The following is a 16,682-nucleotide window of genomic DNA, read 5'->3' as shown; positions in this document are numbered from 1 at the left end:
GATACTCTCCTTAAACGCTTACAGAAATTGCTTCTTGCCCAGACAGGTACCTCTGCCAAAAGTCTGGCACCATCGTCTCCCCAACCTCCCTGTCCTGTGGACACCTGCAGGCATCAGAAAAAGCCCCCGTGCCCTCGGCCTCTGCCCATGCCTCCAGCGCTCCAGCTCCCGCCCAGCTGGGGCCCCCACCGGCCTCGCTCCATGCTGCCCATGTCTGCCTGGACCCGGGCAGCCGGTGCCCAGGCACGGCCTCCCCTGGGCCCAGAGGAACCCCTTCCCTGCGGTGCTGCCCGGACACTTGCTGGCACAGCTGGGCCTGGGCCCGGGCCCGGGCCCGGTCGTCTCCACAGTGACCGCCAGGGCTTTGTGATGCGGGGACCTCGTCGTGCCCAGGGGCCATTGTGACACGGGTCCCCTCGGGGGTATATAAGGAGCGAGAGCCCTGGGGCTCCCACTCCCAGGAGAGGAGAGCAGCTCCTTCAGGAGAGCAGCTCCTTCAGGAGGCAGCATCTCCCCTGGGTGCCCATGGCAGGTCTGCGGCAGAGGACGCCGAAGATGCCCATGGACGAGGAGGCGAACGCCCGCTCCCAGCCCGCTGACAGGCTGCCGAGCCTGCAGAAGAGGAGCCGGGTGAGGGACGGGGCCACACGGGGCTGCCTCGGTGCCGGGCTTGCCGGCACCGTGGGGACCGCTGCGCCAAGGCGGCCGCCTCCATCGCGTTCCTCATCTTCCTCCTCCTCCTGCCCGCAGGTGGGACGCCAGCAGCCGGAGGCAGCGCCGCAGGCCGGACGGAGCCGGGCCTCGTCCCTCCGTGGGGACAGGCTGCCACGGCTAGAGAGCTCGCAGGCCACGGAGAGCCGCCACACGCAGGTAGGGAGCCCCGAGGGAGACGGGGCCGAACGTCTTCCCGACCCCAGGAGCTGCCGAGGGGCGAGCGGGAGGTGCGGGAGGGCACAGGCGGCTCCGGCCCCCGGAGCAAGCGGAGCCCCTCTTCCAGCCGGGACGCGGGGGCGAGGCAAGGGGGCAAGGGCCGCAGGCACGCAGCCTCTCTCCTTGGCTTCTCTTGCAGACGGACAGTCTGGCGCGCAGGGTGGCACAGCCCCGCAGCAGGGCGGCGCGGGAGGAGACAACCCGTCTGCCAGCCTTGACGCCTCTCCCCAGGCCGGCGGCGGCAGCCAGGCACGCACCCGCGGCTCGGCCGCCGGGCGCTGCCAGCGCCTGCTGCAAGCTGCCGCCTCTGCCGGCGGCACCCGCTACGTCTTCTGCCAGGGGCAGGGAAACCGGCGCCAGCACGGCAGCCGGCGGCCACCGACGAATCGTCCCATCTGCTCGGGGCGTCCGCGGTGACCAGGGCACAGCCGCGAGGGTGCAGGTCCAGAGGCCTGCCCCGCTCAGCCCCACAGCCCGTGCCGCGGCTGCGAAGGGGACAGCCCAGTGCCTCAGGAGCAAGGTCCCGGGCAAGGTTGCAGCTGCAAGCCGGAGACCCAGCCGGCAGCCGGAGGCACGGCGAGACGGGGCGCACGGCACGGCTGTCGCGACGACCGCAAGAACGGATGAGGCTGGGGCAGCCGACGGCGGCGCGGCCCCTACGGCTCTGCCCGCCTTGGCCGAGGAGGAGGAGCGGGAAGAGGACAGCGACAAAGAGCTGTCCCAAGGGGAAGACTTCACCACCAACACCATCTGGGTCAACCCCTTGGTCCCGGAGGTCTTCCAGGACCCCCACGCTGGTCCCCAGGAGGGACCCAGCAGCGAGGGCACAGACGCAGCAGCAGAGGCGGCTGGCGAGCTGCAGAGTGCCTCTCCTGCTCCGGCGGGGCTCCCGGATGCTGAGCCAGCAGGTCCTGCTCCGGACGCCCCTCCTGAGGAAGAGGGGCACCATGCACTCCTTGCTCCCGCAGCACAGGACGAAGCGAAGAAGTCACCAGCTTCTCCTGTCTTTGGCGAGCAGGACACAGCCGTGGAGGCAGAGAGCCAGGCACCTGCCCCGCACAGCTCCATGGCCTCCACCGCGGATCTGCAGGAGATTGCCAACCGCATTGTGAGGGACGTCCTGATGAAGTCTCTGGCTGCACTGAAGATAGCCAGCCAGCAGCCGGTGGAACAGCGAGACCTGGCACACAGCACGGATGTGGCAATGACAAAAACAACAAACGAGGTCCAGGCAACTGACAGCGGCGAGGCCCGTACGGCTCTGCCCGCCCTGGCCGAGGAGGACGAGTGGGAAGAGGACAGCGACAAAGAGCTGTCCCAAGGGGAAGACTTCACCACCAACACCATCTGGGTCAACCCCTTGGTCCTGGAGCTCTTCCAGGAGCCCCACACGGGGCCCAGCAGCGAGGGTGGAGAGGCGGCAGCAGAGGTGGCTGGCGAGCTGCAGAGTGCCTCTCCTGCTCCAGCGCGGCTCCCAGATGCTGAGCCAGCAGGTCCTGCTCCGGACGCTGCTCCTGAGGAAGAGGGGCACCACGCACTCCTTGCTCCCGCAGCACAGGACGAAGCGAAGAAGTCACCAGCTTCTCCTGTCTTTGGCGAGCAGGACACAGCCGCGGAGGCAGAGAGCCAGGCACCTGCCCCGCACAGCTCCATGGCCTCCACCGCGGATCTGCAGGAGATTGCCAACCGCATTGTGAGGGACGTCCTGATGAAGTCTCTGGCTGCACTGAAGATAGCCAGCCAGCAGCCAGTGGAACAGCGAGTCCTGGCACACAGCACGGATGTGGCAATGACAGAAACAACAAACGAGGTCCAGGCAACTGACAGTGGCGAGGACGAGGCCTCTACGGCTCTGCCCGCCTTGGCCGAGGAGGAGGAGTGGGAAGAGGACAGCGACAAAGAGCTGTCCCAAGGGGAAGACTTCACCACCAACACCATCTGGGTCAACCCCTTGGTCCTGGAGCTCTTCCAGGAGCCCCACACGGGGCACAGCTCCACGGCCGCCACCGCGGATCTGCAGGAGATTGCCAACCGCATTGTGAGGGACGTCCTGATGAAGTCTCTGGCTGTACTGAAGATAGCCAGCCAGCAGCCAGCGGCACAGCGGGACTGGGCACAAAGCATGGATGTGGTGATGGCACCGAGAGCACCCGCAGGACCTCAGGACTTCGAGTCGCCCTTCGAGGCAGCGGCTTCTTCTCCCTTGGCGCGGGACCCTCAGCACCAGGTGAGCCAGGCGCGCGTGGCCGGCACCGGGCATCCCAAGGCACGGGAGGCAGGCGCAGTGCCCGGGCTGTGTGCCGCGGGGAGATGGCTGGTGCTCTCCGTGTCATCCCAGTGCCGCCTCCTCCCTCCCTCACCCGTGCGCTTGCTCTCCCCATGCAGGCGGCCTCCGAGCACAGAGGCGACACGCAGCAATCCTCCGGCCGTAGCGACGTGCCCGAGGATGACTCAGGTACGTTCCCGAGTCAAGTGTCGCCCCGGCGAGGGCAGCACTACGCACACGGGGCCGTCGGCCGCCCAGCCTCCCCAGCCTCTCGCCTACAGCTCTCCTTTCCTTTCCCCGCAGGCATCGCCACCCTCCCGCACGCCCCAGCCCTCTTCAGGAGGGCGCTCAGGGCTCTGCGCAGGGCGTTCTGCTCTGCCTGCGTGCCGGGACAGCAAGAGCAGTAGCGCCCCGCTGCCAGCGCCAGGCGGGTCCCCGGAGAAGGCAGCTGGCCCTGAGCCTGCATAGCACCCAGAGGGAGCGGCACGGGGAGGCTCGCGAGCGATGGGGGCATGGACAGCACCCCAGGCACTCAGCCGCCCTGAGGACACGATGCTGCCAGCCACCGCTCGGTCGCGGACACTTTCTGCCAGCCACCGCTCGGTCGCGGACACTTTCTGCCAGCCACCGCTCGGTCGCGGACACTTTCTGCGCCCAATAAAAGCTCACAATTTTCCCCCAGTGCTCGTCTGTGCCTGCTCCATCTCGGGAGAAAGACGGGTGCAGGCAAGGCCCGTGCCCACAGGCAGAGCTGGAGAGACCCTGTGCTCTGTCTTCGGCGCTGCGGCTCCCGCCTGGCTGAGGCCCCCACCAGCCTTGCTCCACGGTGCTAGTATTTTGAGGCAATTTGTGTCCTCACAGTGTCCCAGCATTGTTTGGGGTATGGGCAGGTGCTGTCAGCATCTGTCAGTCTGGCTGGATCCTTCCCATCTGCCTGTCTCCGATTCAAATCAAGGACTTTGAACATTTCAGATCTATTGTAAATTTGGTCTGGTTTATCTACTGCTCGCACTGGTATCAGTGACCTGCCAGAAGCCACTGCATGCCTTGAGCCTCTCATTCTGAATATATGCCCAGGTAAGGCTTTCATTGCAGAGATTAAGGCAGGTTTTGTATCCCTGGACCAGCAGCTATTTTTCATCAGACTGGAGCACATTTATGTACCAGCCCAGCAGTGCCCTGCAGGTCTGTCAAAGCTTGCCGTCTCTGCTGTGGGGTTCTGGGTTAGCCCTTCCTCCTCCTCACCTTTGCCATGCTCTGGCACCACCTTGCCTCCAGTGTTGCAAAAAGCTAAACTGGCATCCTCCACGCTGCTATGGTCAAGGTAATGACCGAGTTGCTCAGCTGTGCTCTTTCTCCTTGCTGAATGCTGCTGACTTGGATATCTAGTCTGTTTTTAAGGCTTTCTGCTCCCACCAGCCAACACCTTGGGCCATTTTCTACTCAGTTTTGCCTCTGTCTTTTCTCCTTCTTTAGTCTTCTGTTGCTATCTTTGCACTCCAGTTTTCTAAAGTGGCTCTGATTGATTGGTGCCAACACCCTCGTGGACCTTCTTGTAAACCCCTGGCTTGTTTCTTGCCCTCCAACTTCCCTTCCCATTCACCGCTCCCTTCTCCTTAAAGCCTCTCTGCATCATTTATAAGGACTTGAACTTTTTTGGCCTTGATGGCTTCCTGCAGCAATTCACTTCTAAGATCTTTCCTTCAAGATCCTTTCTTCCTAAAATTCGGCACCCCTGGGGTAAACCTGATGCACCTGATGATGTTTGCTGTGGTCTCCATGCTGGAGAAGCTAGCTAGCAGTTGCTGGGGGAGGGATGAGGGTACCGCTGGCTGTTTTGCCCCTGCGCTTGGGCTGCAGGACAGGCAGGGAGTCACCATGGAAAAGTGTCCGTGGTTTAACCTTAACTCTCCTTAAATGACCTGTTTGTGCAGATGGGTGTGATCTCCTGCAGACACTTAGAACAGCTTGCATCCTGGGGGGCTGCCCTGCCCTTTTGTGACCGCCCCAGATCCTGCAGCCCTCGCTGCACCGGCTTGCACCCCAGCCAACAGTTCCTGGGTGTTGCATGCTCCTCCGCACGCAACCCCAGCTACGTCAACCTCGTCGTCCCTGGGAAGCCTCCGATGCTCTCTGCTTCACCACTCCTGTTGGCAGTTGCTTCTGCCTTTGATCTTGGCTCTGAAATGTTTGATGGCCATTTGCCTCAAGCTTGCTTTTTGAAGCTGGGCAGAAATTTAATTGTGCTGTTAAAACACAATGCTTGCAGATACAAGGGCTGGATGAGGAACTGCTACTTACCCGCTGCTGTGGCTACTGCCACAAACAGCAAGGGCTCCTTTCCACTTTACCTCCTGGGTCTGGCATGCAAATACTCTGATCTTTCATGGGCACTTGTAGGAAAATCCTCTTTACCCAAAACCAGTGCGTGTTCTGCTGCAGACCGAGCTTGTTTTCCGTGCATGCACGGACCCAGCCCTACAGAAAAGCTGGGCTTCTGCAAGGGTCCCACGGCAGGGCTAGCCCCACGCACCACCAGCATCACCTGGGAACAGCAACCAGGAGAAGCAGAGGAGCAGGGCAGGGCTTGGCCATGGCAGCCAGCCGGGGTTTGGCATCTCCAGCCAGTATTTCCACTAGTGCTGAGCTGGGTGCGGCCACAGCAGGGCCTCAGGGAGGGGATCGCTGCCTGCTCCAGCATGAGAGCTGCAGCCTGGGAGAGGCCAAGGCTGAATGGCAGCATGTAGCTGTGGTGCTTTATTTCAGGTCAGCTGGTCCAAAAGCAGAGCGAGCAGCACTGTGGTTCTCCAGGCTGGGCTTGTTCACAGAATATATTCGCTTCTCCCCAGGGTCGTTGGTTGGGTACAGAGAGGTCTGGTGAGAAAGCATAGCTGGCAAGCAAAGCTGTCCAGCCGCTGTCTTGGGCGAGGGGGGTCTGACCTACACTTGCGCTGCAGCTGCATCTCCCTCCTGCCACCCCAGCAAGCCCTGGGAAGGCAGATGCAGCCACTCCAGCTCCAGCGTGGGCCCACAGCAGTACCAAGCCCAGCATGGGTGCTGCAAGGGAGGGGGTGCAGGCAGAGCCCTTGCGGAATCCGGGGGCCTGGCACAGCGAGGACCCCCCCAAAGGGCTGGGGTGAACCTGGGCTGCAGAGCCCGGGGACACACAGACAGGCATTCACACACGCGCTGCTGCAGTGGCTGGCTGTGCACACAAAAGTGCACGTGCACACGTGCACACACACGCATGTTCACACACACACACAGACTCCCACTGCTGTAGGGGCCCAGCTCTGCGTGTGGACATCGCTGCCACAGCCAGATGTGCTTGTGCACCCCCCCATCACTGCTACTGCTGCCTGTGTGCGCGTACACCCACCACCCCCCCTCACCACCACAACCGCCCCCGAACACCCACCCTCCTACTGTCCAGCCTGCCCGTGGGCACACCTACCCACAGCCAGCTGGGTGCCGGGGTTAAGGAAATCCCGTTCCCTCACTAATCCTTCCCGATTAGTCTTTATCGTACAAAATCGTATGAACTGGCTGAAGATGCAGACAGCGTACGTTGTATTCTGCGCAGTCAGGGTTCCGTCAGCATGACTAAAGGACCCCAGCTCATTGCAAGGAGGAGGAGGACAGCCCCCACCCACCCTGAAGTTAAGGACCTTTGTTTCTTGGAAGCTTAAAGCCATCCACGAAGAATAAAGGACACCCCTGGACTACCCGGATCATGCCAGCATGATCAAGAAAGGCACGGATGGATGATGACGCCATAGAATCACGGCTGCTTTGCAAAAGAGTTTTGTGTGTTTCTCTGCGTGCGCATGTTTTTCACGCCGCCAGCACCCCCTCCCACCGCTGCCCACAGGCACGCACCCACCCCCACACACACCCCACCAGTGCCGTGGCCGTCCGTGTGCCCCCAGCCCTGTCCTGTGTTCCCGCACACCCCTTCACTGCCTCCACACAGGGGCTGACGCTTCAAGAGCTGTTTTGGGGTTCAGGTGCATCGTGGGCACGTGGACAGGCTGAGCCATCCCTGCGCCCTTCAAGGGCACCTGGGCTGGGGAGTAGGGAGAGAGGTTTAAAATGGCTCTTTCCAAGGCTGGTTTCCAAGAAGAAAACCCAAATAAAATCCCAGCAGTGCCCCACAAGCCCCCTCTGCTCCCACGGGGGTGAAGCCCGGCAGCGAACGGCTGCCCCACAGCCAGGGCTGCTGGGCATGGGGGCTGGACACAGCTCACCGACCATCAGCGGTGGTGTTTGGGTGCAGCTGGGCTCGGCCACAGAGCTTCCATCGTCAGCTTGAGTCCAGAAGCGGGTGTCCGTGCCCTGGGAGGAGCAGCAGGGTCTCCCCAACAGCTTTTCTGATACAACGACGTCCCCCTGCTCCATGGCTGCAGGGTGCACAAAGGCGTCACTGCCAGCTGAGGCTGTGGGCAGCTCTGGGCAGGTGACCTTGCTGTCTCCCCTTGCTGACCCACAGGTTCGGGCCATCACGCAAGGAAATCTGCCCGCAGCAGGCATCAGACATGGAACAAGGAAGAAAAGGCAGGAGACGGGGGGCCTGATGCAGGTTTTTTCTGTACATCAGTGTTTTTGACACCACAGCCTGTTGCTGCTTATAATAAAACAGAAATCAGAAAGAGCAACCAGAATACACACCCAAAGGCAAAAAACCCTCGGCTTAAACAAGGCGCTGCCCGGCCCCCAGAGGGGAGGCTGACAGCTGGGAGTCCAAGGGGAAGGGGTAACACCTGCCCGGGCTGGGAAGAAACACAACACAAAGGAAAAACGAACCAACAAAAAAACCCACCCAACGCTCCCGCTGCAGAGCAGGGGAGAGCCAGAAAAACCAAGATTGTCCCATCCTCGGTCCCATTAGCACCTGTACAATAAAACTGTACCATCTCCTGGGAGCGGAGCAGCCCTGCCCCGCACCCGGGCGGTAGGCGCCGTGCCCGCTCTCTCCCAGAGAACTGCTCCTGGTGACACAGGAGGGGCGCGGGGAGCGGGGGGAGGCCGAGCAGACACCGCGCAGGGCAAGGAGTGGGCGAGAGACCCCGGGGCGGGGGGACAAGCTGTTGGGAAGCGTGGGGTGCGCTTGGGGTCCACGGGCTGCGCCTGCCCGTGTGATGGCTGCCGGGGAGTGGGAGCAGCAGCACGAATGAGATGCGGGAAGGAGCCCGGTGAGAGGATGGAGCAGCGGGGCTGGCTCTCGGCTGGCAGGTAAGCGCCTTCAGCAGAAGCCAGCTCCGAAGCTAAGGGAACTGACCGTCCCCAGGCTCCCAGCCGAGGTGCCAGAGCCTGACCCTCGAGGGCCATGACCCCCCCTGGGTCTGCGGCTCAGGGGCTGGCTGGTCCAGGGGAGCGCCGGCCTCGGGGAGTGCTGGAGAGGGGCCAGAGGAAGCCCTCGTCCCCTAGCCCAGAGCTCACCATCACAGTGATACAGACTCAGCAACAACGAAGGAAACATTACAAATTAAATACTAATTAAATAAATACTATGGAAGACGTTGGGAGGGGGAGGGGGAGCAAACAGAGAGGCGCAGTTCCATGGGGTCAGGCAGGGAAGGGGCAGTGGCACCCACCACCCCTCGCTTTGGCGGAGCCGGAGCCGCCACTGGCCCACGAGCTCCGGCTCACGCAGCCCCATGGAGGGGGCTTCAGCGCCCGCCATAGCCGGATGGGGCCGACGGCTGCAACCGCTGCCGCTCGTCGCGAAGGGACCCTGGGAAGTCCTTGGAGGCAAGGGTCCTCTCTCCCCAGCTGGAGAAGACCCTGAGGAGAGGAGGGCTGGCTGGCCAAAGACTCGGGTCCCTGCTGCTGGCACTGAGAGGGCCGCTTCCCGTTGGTCCTTATTATTGCCTCATGATGCAGGGAGCGATCCGTCCCCGTCAGCTGCTCCAGGCCTGGTACTCCACCACTGAACCCAGCAGCTGCAGCAGCTCGGGCTCGTAGTGCACCAGCTCCACTGTCTCTGCAGCTCCCGGTGCTGGCTCGGGGCTCTCTGGCACCTCCTCCTGTGCCAGCACCTGGCTGAGAGAGACCTGGCGCTGGAACTCCGCCTTGGGCAGCGTGGCGATCTCGAAGTGCGGGAAGCGGGCCTGGAAGATGCGGGAGGACAGCTTCAGCCGCTTGAGCACGTCAGAGAAGAGGAACCAGTTGCAGGGCCTGCGAGGACGGCAAGAGGAGGAAACTCACTAAACGGAAAAGTAGCACTTTTGTTGCTGCCTCTTCCAAGTCGCCTTTCTCCCCCCGCCCTGCAGTCCAAGCCAACGTAATAGCTGCGGCGTCACAGGAGGTGGAGAAGGGAGCTCCAGCGCTGTGACCTGACTTAGCCCTCCCCACGACGGAGGGGAAACAATCTACTTGGTCCCATCAGTGCAAGCTACTGCTGACCATCGCTGGAGAAAAATGGGGCTAGGAGCAACATCAGAGGGAGGAGAGAGGGAGGCTGCCTGGCAGGCACAGCACAGAGACACCATGCGGCAGCAGAACGCATCTGGCCATGCAGCAGGATTGCTCGGGGAGAGCCCTGACTACACCCTCCTGCTCACTGAGGACGGCTGGATCTGTCCCAAGAGACGCAGCCGTGCTTCCCCTGCCGTTGCACAGCCAGAGCTCTGCAGGGACGCAAGGAGCGGGACCTGGAGAGCTGCACATCTCCAGACACTGACGGTGTTCCTGCAAGGCTCTGTCTTCATCCCAGTATCTCTCATCCACATTTGAAGGAAAACAACCCCCTAAGACACACAAGCTGCTCTTAACCTCAAGGAGCTGAAATAACTGACACGCTGCCGACTGTGAATGGGATGCCGGGGCTGTGACCACCCACTGTACAGAACAGCAAGCACCAGGCAGCCGACACGAAAACAACTATATTTTTGAATTTACCTCTGCTGCTTCTTGGTTTTGTTTTAAAACAAGTCCTTTCTTAAACCTGTCCTTTCTTAAACCAAAGGGATCTTTCCTTGCTTGCTTCCCCCACATATAGGTCTTCCTCATCTATGGTCCCTCAGTCTTTCTCCTCTTTTTATTAACTCTGGGGGACAAGACCAGGGAGACTAAAACAGGGAGTGAAGGACTTCACAGGCTTCTTGCTGTGCCAGCCATCAGCCAACGAATCCCAGGCTGGGACTTCTCTAAGGTTTCACTTGCCCATCTAAGTGAGCATCCCTCCCAGGTTCCTCCACAGTCACTGGAGAGCTGATCAGTGACACCCAGTGGTTCATCTCAGCCTGACATTCACTCCTGCCCTCGTTTGAATAAATCCTGCTGTCAAGTCATTGCTGACTGCAACAAGAGACGAAGGTGACCACCTCAGAGGTGGACCTCTGAGAATTAGTCAAACAAATTCCATCTTACCATGCATCTTCCACTTGCTTCTCTGACTTAGGGCTTACAAAATGTGGTTTCTACCCTCACGTTTTTCTTAAAAAACAGTCTATGCAATGCTTCATTATGAGATGGTGTATGAAGGGGAGTGTGCCACAAGAGGCATGTTACCGCCTCACCAGCAGCAATTTGCTCCTCCTGGGGAAGATGCAGTAGCTCCATTCCTCTGTGTCTCTACCTGGAGAACAAGGATAAACATATCTCCCCTTTGGAGGAGTGCTTTGAGATCTACAGGACACAAGTGCAACTCTATGCGGCCTGTCTCCTTAGCACGCAGTCAGCTTGGGCTCTTAGGCAGACATGTGAACATCTCGTGTTACCCCTCACCTGGAGGACAGCCTAAGGCTTTGTTGTACTGCTGCTATCCTCACAAGTTCAAGGGCTTTGTTCTGTGAGCTCCCCCTCCACCCCAGCATTAATGTCACCCAAACGCTCTCTGCTCCAGGAAAAGATACTCACCCCCGAGAGACTGACACTTGGAGGTTATAGCTGGGAAGCAGTGGCTTGTCTGAGAACTCAAACATGAAGTTGTCTGCTTCTTGCTCCTCTTCCTCCTGGTCTGAACTTCCTGGAGGGTTGAGCAGAAGATCGCATCCAATGCTATCTTTCCCCTCTGCAACAAGCAAAACAGATGTTGGTATTGCTCACAGTTTCACACCAGCCAGCGCTTATCACTCCCTGGGGAACAGCTCTGCCCAGCTGGACTGGCTACCACCACAATCTCACGTGCACCTTCCCACAGTGTCACAGCAACTGTAAGAGCCAAGTCCCAGGGGCTCCTCCTGCTGTCCTTCCAGCCCCTCATCTCAGAGAAACTCTGAGCAAGCACCGGCTGCTCTGCACACTGAGACTTGACTCAATGACTGGGTTAGGTAGAAAGAAAAATCTTATGTCACAGCAGCAACATTCAGGTTTACACTGATCCCACATGCGAGATGAGGCACTGCCTGCTTGCAAAATCAGCCACTTCGACTGGCAGTCTTTTCTTGGGTCAACCACATGCTGACCCCCCAGACTCTCCTTGAAACAGCCTCAGCCCCCTGGTTTCTACCCTCACACGTCCTCAGCCTGGAATAACCTGCGCCAGAGAGGAAGGAGGTGGATGCATGAGATGCTTTGTCTGCACAGGTCCTATAAAGGAAGGCACTGTGCTCTGCTCGTTGAGTACTTTCCCACGCAGATCCTGCTCTTGACAACTGTCAGCAGGTTATCCAGAGGTGCGTGCCAGCAACTGTGTCTAAATAAGGACTGCAAGGCTGTGCCACCAAACTGTGCAGCAGATCTAGAGACTAATACAACCAAACAACAATAAGCATGACTTCAGAGAACCAGCCCCACAGATTTCTGGCTTAAAACTGGCTGTCCCAGGAGGTATCTGAGCTCCAGCAGGATTTGCTTCCGTAGGAGATGGAGAGTAGCACACTTGATCCTTAAACCATTTAAAGACAGTTAAATTTACTATTCACCAATCTGAAAAGCATCTGTTGAAAAATAGCTTGCTGCCTGGATTTTATTATTAAGAGGTATGAATAGTCTTGGGTTTGCAGAGTGGTTTTGACCTGCTGAGATAATACAGTGTAACTCAAAAAACTTCCAGAAAATAGAGTTTAGATTCTACAGAGAGAAGTCAGACCAAATATGCTTGTAGGCAAATAAACCAATCATGCAAAAGTTCAACACTACGCACGAGAGAAAAGGCTGCAAAAAAAAAAAAAATCTTATGGTGTGCTGCATGAGAAAGCTCCACGCACCATACTGCTCTACGAATAAATGCAGCACCCAGCAAGAATGTTATTTTAATAGAGAAACAACAGCAGATGACAGGAGACATAGGCTCAACCGGGGTCTCGGAGAAAAAAATGAAACGATTTCTTAATCCTGCCAAGGAAAAAAATTCCCTAAGAAACAGAAAAACGGGGTGCTAAAATCTTCAAAACTTATTGTAGAATAGGACAAAAATAAGTGACATGAATATTGGCCTGATATCACTGCTAGGCAAAGCTCAGATGCCATCACTGAAAAAGCTCAAATTTTTTGAGCAACCCAGGAAAAAAGAATTAAATGCATTCAATGTGGCAACAATATGGTCCAACGTCTATCCTGAAAACCCTTCTCACTCAGTCCTGTTCATTAGCCCAAGTGAAGGCTGCAACAAGAACAGGAACATCCTGTACCACTGCAGAGTAACAGGGAGACAATCAGGCACAACAATGCTAGTCCCAGGTGTAGAACAAAACCCTGGAGTGGGACTTTGTATCTGGAACTACAGTAGCATGAAGTGCAAGATGCTGATGACTTTACCATACTCAGACCTCAGAGATCCCACACCCTGGCTTCCCTCATTATCTTTTGGCCCCCAGAGATTTGCAGGCCTAAAGGAAAACGTGGACAACATTCCTGCCTCAAAGAATAGAAATAGATCAAGCAGGGGCCTGGGATTTCTCCTCCACCCTGAGGGACATGCAATGTTTTGTGCTTCAGCTGGTGGATCTGATGGAAAGGGAAACTTTGAAGGACTGAATTACTGAAGGAGGAGGCTGTCTTCTGCTGAGCTGGTTTGCTGCCTGTGACAGCTGGGAGCAGCTCAGTTACTCCAGAGCAGAACCAGGTACTTCCCTGCCCTGGGGAGTATCTGCTTTTGGTAACCCGAGGTGACTGCTGAAGGTAACTGAGCCAACTGATTTTTACACTCAGTAAAAATCACTGTAAAGAAACCAGGCCCTTGTCTCAGGCTCAGGCATCTTGCTCTTCCTTGCCAACTCACACAGTGTCCTGCAGTACTGCCTGGCAAAGCACAGGTGACAATGCTGTAAAACTGCCATTTCACTATTGCTGTAAGCTGACCTAGGTGTGGATGAGAAGGAAGGTCCCTTACTGTGCCCACTGAAAACAGACCTGGTAGGATAAAGGATTACTTCCCAGCTCGGTTAGTTCCTTGCCGCAACTTGCCACGCAGCCTCCCAAAGGCAGTGTCAAGGGCAGCACGGGGAATGCTCCATGCAGAGGGGCAAAAGGAGGGGCAGCGTGACTGACCCTCTGACAGCAGTGTGGTGGTGCTTCAGCTTGGGATCTCTGCTGTCCTCTCTCCGAGCCAGAAAGAAATATCCCACAAGCAACACCAAAGCCATGGACTTTCAGAACATTTTGTGTGGCTGACATTACTCCAGGGCTTATCACTCTCATGTCTAGGAGGAACCTATGTTCTCCCAAGCACTGTGCAGAGGTACCTGTTAAAGTCTGAAGCACTTGAGATGCGAGCATTAGCACAACCAACACTGGAAGGATCTTTCCACTGCAGCAAGGATGAAGTGATGTTTCTAGGGAAGGGTACAGGCAAATCAATGCAGGATTTGTCTGTCTTGTTAACCAACTTCAGGTAGCACAGGAGAGAAGGAAGACAAAACCTGACAGATGGTATCATGTGAATGACAGAGACCCAGTAGAGACACATACACAGTGGCTAGGATTTAGTGTGAAGTTCTACTGGAAGAGGTAGGACATGTTTAACAGAGAAGGTAGTCGTCTTCCACCCTCAAATAAAGAAATACTCTGTAAAGCTCGACTAAGGTCTATGGGAAGGAAAAGAAGTGCAGTCCCCAGCACTCCCTGTGGAGATTTTCCATGTATTAGCCAAATGTCTAAGTAAGGCCCTTGTGAGTAGTGAACTGCCATCACTGATGGCATCCCAATACCCCTCCATGCCCCCAAGAAATACCAAAAGAGTCGGTGATGGTTTGCTTACTGAAAAAAATAATCCTTCTTTTTGCCTACAGGGGTGGAGGACAGAAATGTGGGAAGACATGATGCAAGACAAGATTTTTCAAGACAAGCTGAGGATTATGGAAATGAAAGAACTGAAACAAGCAGCTAATTTGAACAAAACACAATCAGCTTGCTTTTCCAAGATCCACCGGTTTCATTTCAGGCATTAGGGTATAAGGAAAAACAAGATGGCACATTACATGCATGTGGCAGTAGGTCTCCTAGAGGGTATGAGAATTGGCAGTCTACAATCCCATGCCAAGATCTTCAAGAGGAAAGGACACTGATGAACGGGACGTAAGCAGATACTAGAACTCAAACACATAAACTTGCTAGGTAACCAAGAACTCAGCATGCTGCAGTAACCAAAGAGAGCCAAACTCTCCTACCCACAAAACCACACAGAATTTTCCTTCCTTGTTTATCAGAGAAATCCAAGTGGGAATCAGTGATAAATCAAAAGGGATAATATCTTTACTTTAAAAATATTACAGTCAAAGAATAGCTATTTTTCTTGTGGTAAAGATGCTGCTTCTTAAAGGATTGTGATAGCTTCAATGTGAGTGAGAAATCTAGAGGAAGGAGGCTGTGGTTTGAACAGTTTCCTTGGCATGCCTGAGGTGCAAAAGCCTATGAACAAAGCGTTCTTACGAGTACAGAATTTCTTCTATTCTGAAATGAAGAGACATCAGGGTCCTCCAAGGATAAGTCCTCTACCAAAAGCACCCTCCCATATGTATCTGATTTTTTTTCATTTCTAGAAGGATGTCGGAAATGATGGAGGTGACCAACTAAAATCAACAGCCTTTTAGCTTGCCAGCATAAATAATCCAAGTCTTTATGAAGGGCTTGGCAGTGCTGATCCACTGCCTCAGAAGTGGTTGGGAGGGACTCTGCAGTCTGCCACAGGCCCACGGCTAGATCCAGAACATCTTCATTCACAGACCCTAGGGGAACTGGAACAACACAGTGAACTATTTGTGGACCTTGTGCCTGTATCATTTCAAGAAAACTTCTAAGCTGGTAACCACAATTTTCAGGAAGTGACAGTAAAAGGTACAAGTCATGCCTTCACTGGGAAATGCTTGGCATTGTAAGAAGAGGACTTCCTCCGGAAGAATGCCTCCCCTCCAAAGAGGAGGAGAGGGACGGCCAGGCTCTGGGAACCTGGAAGTTCAAGACTTCTATACCTTGAAGGAATAAGTATGTCCTCTGCCTTCCTTGGTTTTATCTTGATGACTGGTTAGCAGGGAACTGCTACAAGAATAACATGCTCTGGGATTGATACCCAAAGACACTCAGGAATCGCCAGCAGCACTTGGAGTCTAGTCTTGCATGCTGTCTTCAGCCTGCTTGGAGGGATCCATACATGCAGCTTCCCCCCCAAAAGTCCCTTTCAGGAGCAACTCCCAGCTTGTAACATTAGAGCAAGATGTCTATCTAAGACGTGAGTTGGGAGGGACGCAGACCCGAGTGAATGATGTGTCATTACCTAGCATTACTTCTCTCTGCTCTGCTGCTGTAAATGAAATGGCATAGACTGAACTCACCTAGTACAGAGCTGCTGTAGAAGTCCCACGCTGTTCGAGGATCTCCATCAGTGCGCCCCTGGAGATCCGAAAGGTAATCTAAAGAGAAAAAATTGAGAGGGTTAATGCTTATCTACTGGCCAAAGCATAATCCTGGCATGCATATCCATTGATCCTGGGTAAGCCACTTCACCTCTGCTGCTTTTCCCCACTTTGCAGTTAGGTGTTGTGGCAAAAGCTGAACTATAACTTGCAAGAAGGGTACCCACACTTGGGAGGGGGACAACATGACCCTGGGCCTGAGAACATGAAATAGAAGCTGAAAAGGGAAAACAACAGACAACACTAAGTGGGTTGGAAAGAAAGGTTCTTAGGGTTCTCTTGAGTTCAAAATTACATCTTCAACACCTGCATGTATATTTAAGCCTGGAGGAGCTCAGACAGACAGCTGGCAAACAAGATTTTCTTGGGGAACCACCGCTACTCTAGCTGTCTCTTCCTTGCTGTTGTGTAGAAGCCACAACACTCATCTTGCTTTTACACAAACAGTGCAGAGAGCAGGCATGCTTCACTCTCAGCCACAGGGATCCAAAATGGTCCTTTCTAACAATGTCAGGCAGGCAGCATTTGGGCAGAGCTGTTTTTGAGTAGAAGGCATCATTACTTGGCAGCAAAAATATGTTCACTTTGGTTATGCAGTAGAACCAGGAACTGTGGAACAGTGCCTCCAAGCCTCATACACAGCACTGTCTTTAGTTGTGTGACTGCAGCATTGCCATCTCCTTGCACATTAA

At 55.9% G+C, this 16,682-nt stretch overlaps 2 protein-coding genes across 2 annotated transcripts in view; one reads left to right on the top strand and one right to left on the bottom strand.

The window, feature by feature from the left end:
• The first annotated feature begins 555 nt into the window (after positions 1-555).
• Positions 556-3,683, top strand: LOC142043385 (uncharacterized). Its single transcript, XM_075054544.1, has 5 exons — positions 556-630; positions 751-870; positions 1,070-3,157; positions 3,316-3,385; positions 3,500-3,683. The coding sequence occupies exons 1-5, from the start codon at positions 556-558 to the stop codon at positions 3,601-3,603; spliced, it is 2,457 nt and encodes an 818-aa protein (XP_074910645.1). The 3' UTR covers positions 3,604-3,683.
• Positions 3,684-7,764: 4,081 nt separating this feature from the next.
• The window catches only part of BCORL1 (BCL6 corepressor like 1), a 30,206-nt gene continuing 21,288 nt past the window's right edge, over positions 7,765-16,682 (bottom strand). Inside the window, exons 12-14 of the mRNA XM_075053938.1 lie at positions 15,910-15,987; positions 11,057-11,210; positions 7,765-9,373 (exon numbers count right to left, since the gene is read on the bottom strand). Coding sequence (XP_074910039.1) covers positions 9,097-9,373; positions 11,057-11,210; positions 15,910-15,987 — 509 coding nt within the window. The 3' untranslated portion in view covers positions 7,765-9,096. The remainder of the gene's footprint in view (positions 9,374-11,056; positions 11,211-15,909; positions 15,988-16,682) is intronic.

The sequence above is a fragment of the Buteo buteo genome, chromosome 22 (genome assembly GCF_964188355.1).
Source record: "Buteo buteo chromosome 22, bButBut1.hap1.1, whole genome shotgun sequence".
NCBI lineage: Eukaryota > Metazoa > Chordata > Aves > Accipitriformes > Accipitridae > Buteo > Buteo buteo.
This window is presented reverse-complemented; position numbering and strand designations above follow the sequence as displayed.